This window comes from Hydractinia symbiolongicarpus, chromosome 1 (genome assembly GCF_029227915.1).
Source record: "Hydractinia symbiolongicarpus strain clone_291-10 chromosome 1, HSymV2.1, whole genome shotgun sequence".
Taxonomy (NCBI): domain Eukaryota; kingdom Metazoa; phylum Cnidaria; class Hydrozoa; order Anthoathecata; family Hydractiniidae; genus Hydractinia; species Hydractinia symbiolongicarpus.
Genome location: NC_079875.1, coordinates 25,026,349 through 25,030,301, shown reverse-complemented (window position 1 = coordinate 25,030,301; position 3,953 = coordinate 25,026,349). Strand labels below are relative to the sequence as shown.

The 3,953-nt window shown below is 37.2% G+C and overlaps 2 protein-coding genes across 2 annotated transcripts; one reads left to right on the top strand and one right to left on the bottom strand.

Moving 5' to 3' along the window:
* On the top strand, positions 1-927 carry LOC130615916 (uncharacterized). Its single transcript, XM_057436372.1, has one exon. It carries the CDS (start codon positions 1-3, stop codon positions 925-927), a length of 927 nt encoding a protein of 308 aa, XP_057292355.1.
* A 634-nt stretch (positions 928-1,561) lies between these two features.
* On the bottom strand, positions 1,562-3,408 carry LOC130615750 (uncharacterized). The gene is made up of 3 exons (XM_057436371.1): positions 3,277-3,408; positions 2,817-3,207; positions 1,562-2,598 (listed from the first exon to the last, which is right to left on the bottom strand). The coding sequence occupies exons 1-3, from the start codon at positions 3,406-3,408 to the stop codon at positions 1,955-1,957; spliced, it is 1,167 nt and encodes a 388-aa protein (XP_057292354.1). The 3' UTR covers positions 1,562-1,954.
* Between the last annotated feature and the right edge of the window lie 545 nt (positions 3,409-3,953).

Genomic DNA, 3,953 nt, shown 5'->3' with positions numbered 1-3,953 from the left:
ATGGCTGCTATAAACAAGCTTGTGTTGTTGCAAAAAAAAATCTTGATTTTGATCATTTTAAGAAGAAGATTTCGAGGAAGAATTGGAAAATACAAAAAAAGTATGTGGGTTAGGCAGCTATTCAAGGACCGTGCGAGAAGAGGAGAATTCAACATTTTGGTGAAGGATATGATGATGTTTGATCATTTTTACTTTTTTCAAACCTTCCGAATGCATCCCCATATTTTAGAAACTTTGATTTCTTGGGTTGGACCTTTCATTAAAAAATCGTCATTTAGAAGAGAAACAACCTCTCCAGCCGAGCGACTGTGTTTAACATTACGTTATTTAGCCACGGGAGATGCTCAAATTTCACTTGCCACTCGATTTCGGATAAGTCCAGCGACTGTTGGGAGAATTATCAGAGAAACCTGTCAGGTTTTATGGAATGTCTTGTCAGAAAAAGGTTATCTTGATGTTCCGAACTCAAAGGAAAAATGGTTAAAAATAGCTAATGATTTTAGAGATACGTGGAACTTTCCGAACTGCATTGGTGCAATTGATGGGAAACACGTCGTTATACAAGCTCCTCCGAGAAGCGGGTTCATGTTTTACAATTATAAAAAAACATATAGCATCGTGTTGCTCGCTGTGTGTAATGCGAACTATGAATTCACACTGGTTGATGTAGGAGAATATGGTAGACAGAGTGATAGCGGAGTTTACACTAGCAGCAACTTAGGACACGCAATTGATAATAATTTACTTAACATACCAACGCCAAGAGCGATACCAGGCTACCACTCTAATAAAATGTTCCCGTTCACCTTTGTTGCTGATGAAGCATTCGCACTGAAAACATTCATGATGCGACCATTCCCACACAGAAATGTCCTCGACTCATCAGAAACAATTTTCAACTATCGTTGTCACGTGCAAGGAGAGTGATAGAAAATTCATTCGGAATTTTAGCAAGTCGTTTTCGAATTTTTCGAAGACCGATAATTGCGAACGCTGACAACGTAAAGTTCATCACAAAAGCTGCAAATGCGCTTCACAATTTTCTCATGAAATCACAATCAGCTACTCATACGTATTGTCCACCTGAGCTAGTTGATCAGGAAACTATGAGATTTACAAGGCCTGGTCAGTGGCGATCAGACATAACTAATGGTGGGGCCCTGACACATTTAGTATCACAGGGGTCCCACAACTTCACCAGGGATGCAAAAACAGTGCGTGAAGATTTCAAAGTACACTTCAATTCAATTGATGGTGCTGTAGGTTGGCAAGAAGAAATGGTAAATAACACAACAAATCCTTTCGATGAAAAATATTGAACATGAATACAATATACAGCTATAGTAAATTAATATATACTGGTATATAATATATAACATTTGTGTGAGTTGCAAAATATGAAGAAAAAAAAATTCATTTAAAAGCTGTTTTTTTGCGTATGTCTGTGTGTGTATGGTCCTTGTACCTGAGTAGCCCAGTGCAAAAAGAGCGTTGTAATGTTCGATTTCAGATGGCGAACCGAATTTTGTTTTGAAAGTCCGTTGAATATACACTACCTACTTGAATTGAACCTATTGGTACTCAGGACTTTCAAAATTTCTTGACTACAAAGTCAAACTGACCTACTTTTCTGCAGGTCACGAAATATGGAAGATTGAGCTTGCTCAAAATCAAAAAAAGAAATTACACATTGGCACATACTCATTAATTTCCAGAAGTACAACTTCATAGTTGACCACCTTTATTCATATATACAACTAATCATGTTTTAGAACAGTCGCAGACAGCTTTTTATGTGCAAAGAATGCAAAGGGATAGTTCCCCTGAAGTTAAAACTAAGGTTTGTAAAAATTTGGGAGTGCCACAATTTCATGCATGGATTTTAAGTTACTTTTTTTTAAATTTAAACCGAAATGGTGGTACTTCCAAACATTGACTCATTTTAGTTCAAAATCTACATCTGTAGGTCTTCCCCAAACTCTATTTTGAAAAGAACCTCTTGAATTTTCAATCTTGCTTGCCTGTTTTTCACAGCTGGGAGACTTTTCAAAACAGGAATCAAACTCATGCAAAACAAATGATCAGCATCATTTTTTTCTTCTCTGACATTGGTTGGTGTTGGCTCGACAGGTTTACTGATGTTGCTGCACACAGCACTGACATCTTTCAAAGAATTGATCAACATCACATCGACATCTGAGGCCAATTTTTTCTTTCGTTTTGTTGCAGTGGATGTTGGCTTGTAATACGGTTCAGTTCGTGATGATGTTCTGGATGTTATCGAAGAAGTTTCATCATCATCCGATTCAATTGACCTTCTTTTCGACACCTCTGGACGAGTTAAAGAATCATCAATTGACTGTCTATTTGAATGCTGTGAGATTGGAAGTGACATCTCTGGGCTGGCTAAAGAATCATCCACATTACTATCACTTTCGTTTGATGACACTGCACTTCTGAGAAAACTAAGAGCCTCAAAATTTCTACATTTTGCGAGCTTTGATACAGCTGCACCGGATCTCGTTTGTTCTTCTCGTTTATGCATACAACGGCTATAACTGTCTCGAATAAGTTTCCACTTGTTCTTCAAAACATCAACTGAAGTGAAGTAAATAAAAATAGATATGCAACATTTGTTGTATATAAAGTAAATCACAAAAACAACTTTATTCATTCAAAAAAACACATATTATGTATACTGTATTCAAGATGGCCAGGGAAATATATGTATACAAACACACTAATTACTTGATGTATGAAAACAAACTGTCACAGTGAAGCCAGGTGGATAGAAAAGTTCAAAAGTATGGGATTACCTGTAAAAGCTCCATTTAACGATGCCGAAATTATCTCCCAGGCTTTTTTCTTTTTAATTTGGTCACGGTACACGTTCAGCTTTGTATTCCATAAACATGGATATTGCCGTACTAGTTCGATTAATACTTCAGGATCTACCACTGATGCTCTTACTCTTGTAGAAAGATTATTTGGTGCTACAGCAGTTTGTTGTTGAGATTGGTGTCGTTGTTGTTGCAGCAGAGTTTCACCATCGACAACATTTTGGGCCTCTCTGCGTAATTGCTCAACATATCTCAAGTTGCTTTCTATCAAGTGGTCGGTTTCGACGCTGTTGTAGAAGCTTTCTTCCTGAAAAGCTGCATTATTGTTGCCATCTTCTTGTTGTTCATCAAGTTGCTGTTGTTGTTGCTGAAGTTGTTGTTGCTGAAGTTGTTGTTGTTGTTGCTGCAGCAACCAAGTTTGTTGTAAGCTGCTAGCTGTAGCTGCTCTGGGAATAAAAGCATTCTCCTCTTCTCGTCTCAGTTGTTGACGATCTTGCTGTTGTTGTTGTTGCTGCTTCTGCTGTTCGTAGAAACGTGTCACAGCATTTGGTAGAGATCCAGACGCCATTTTGAAGTTTCTTCTCCTCAGAGGTGAATTCTGATTGGTTAAAAAACAAATGTCTCTTTTGGCGGGCGGAAAAAGTTCAACATTTTGAACTTTCATTTTCGCCTTCTCGTAGACAATTTTTTTCGCCGGAATTGATTTTTTTTCGGCACATTTGCTGCATTTAGGGACGACAATCTTGTCTCAGGTTCCATATAATTTAGTTGTAAAATTGATAAACGAGGCATTTCAAAGTGACGAGTGTCATATATTTGCGATTAGTCGTACTGATACAAGATAATTGTCATTTAGGGTCAACAACCTCGTCTCAGGTTCTATATATTTTAGCCTTAAAATTGATAAACAAGGCACTCAAAAGAGACAAATGTCTCATATATTTGCGATTCTTCGTGTTGATACAAGATAATTGTCATTTAGTGACGACATTCTTGTCTCAGATTCCATATAATTTAGTTGTGAAATTGATAAACGAGGCATTTCAAAGTGACGAGTGTCATATATTTGCGATTAGTCGTAATGATACAAGATAATTTTCATTTAGGGTCAAC

Bases quoted from the DNA above. Each gene is read 5' to 3' on its own strand.
- LOC130615916 (XM_057436372.1), top strand. From the start codon at position 1: ATGGCTGCTATAAACAAGCTTGTGTTGTTGCAAAAAAAAATCTTGATT.
- LOC130615750 (XM_057436371.1), bottom strand. From the start codon at position 3,408: ATGGCGTCTGGATCTCTACCAAATGCTGTGACACGTTTCTACGAACAG. The intron at 3,208-3,276 runs GCTAGCAGCTTA...CAACAACTTCAG, and splicing joins TTATTCCCAGAGCAGCTACA to CAACAACAACAGCAACTTGA. The intron at 2,599-2,816 runs GTAATCCCATAC...ACTTCACTTCAG, and splicing joins GTTAAATGGAGCTTTTACAG to TTGATGTTTTGAAGAACAAG.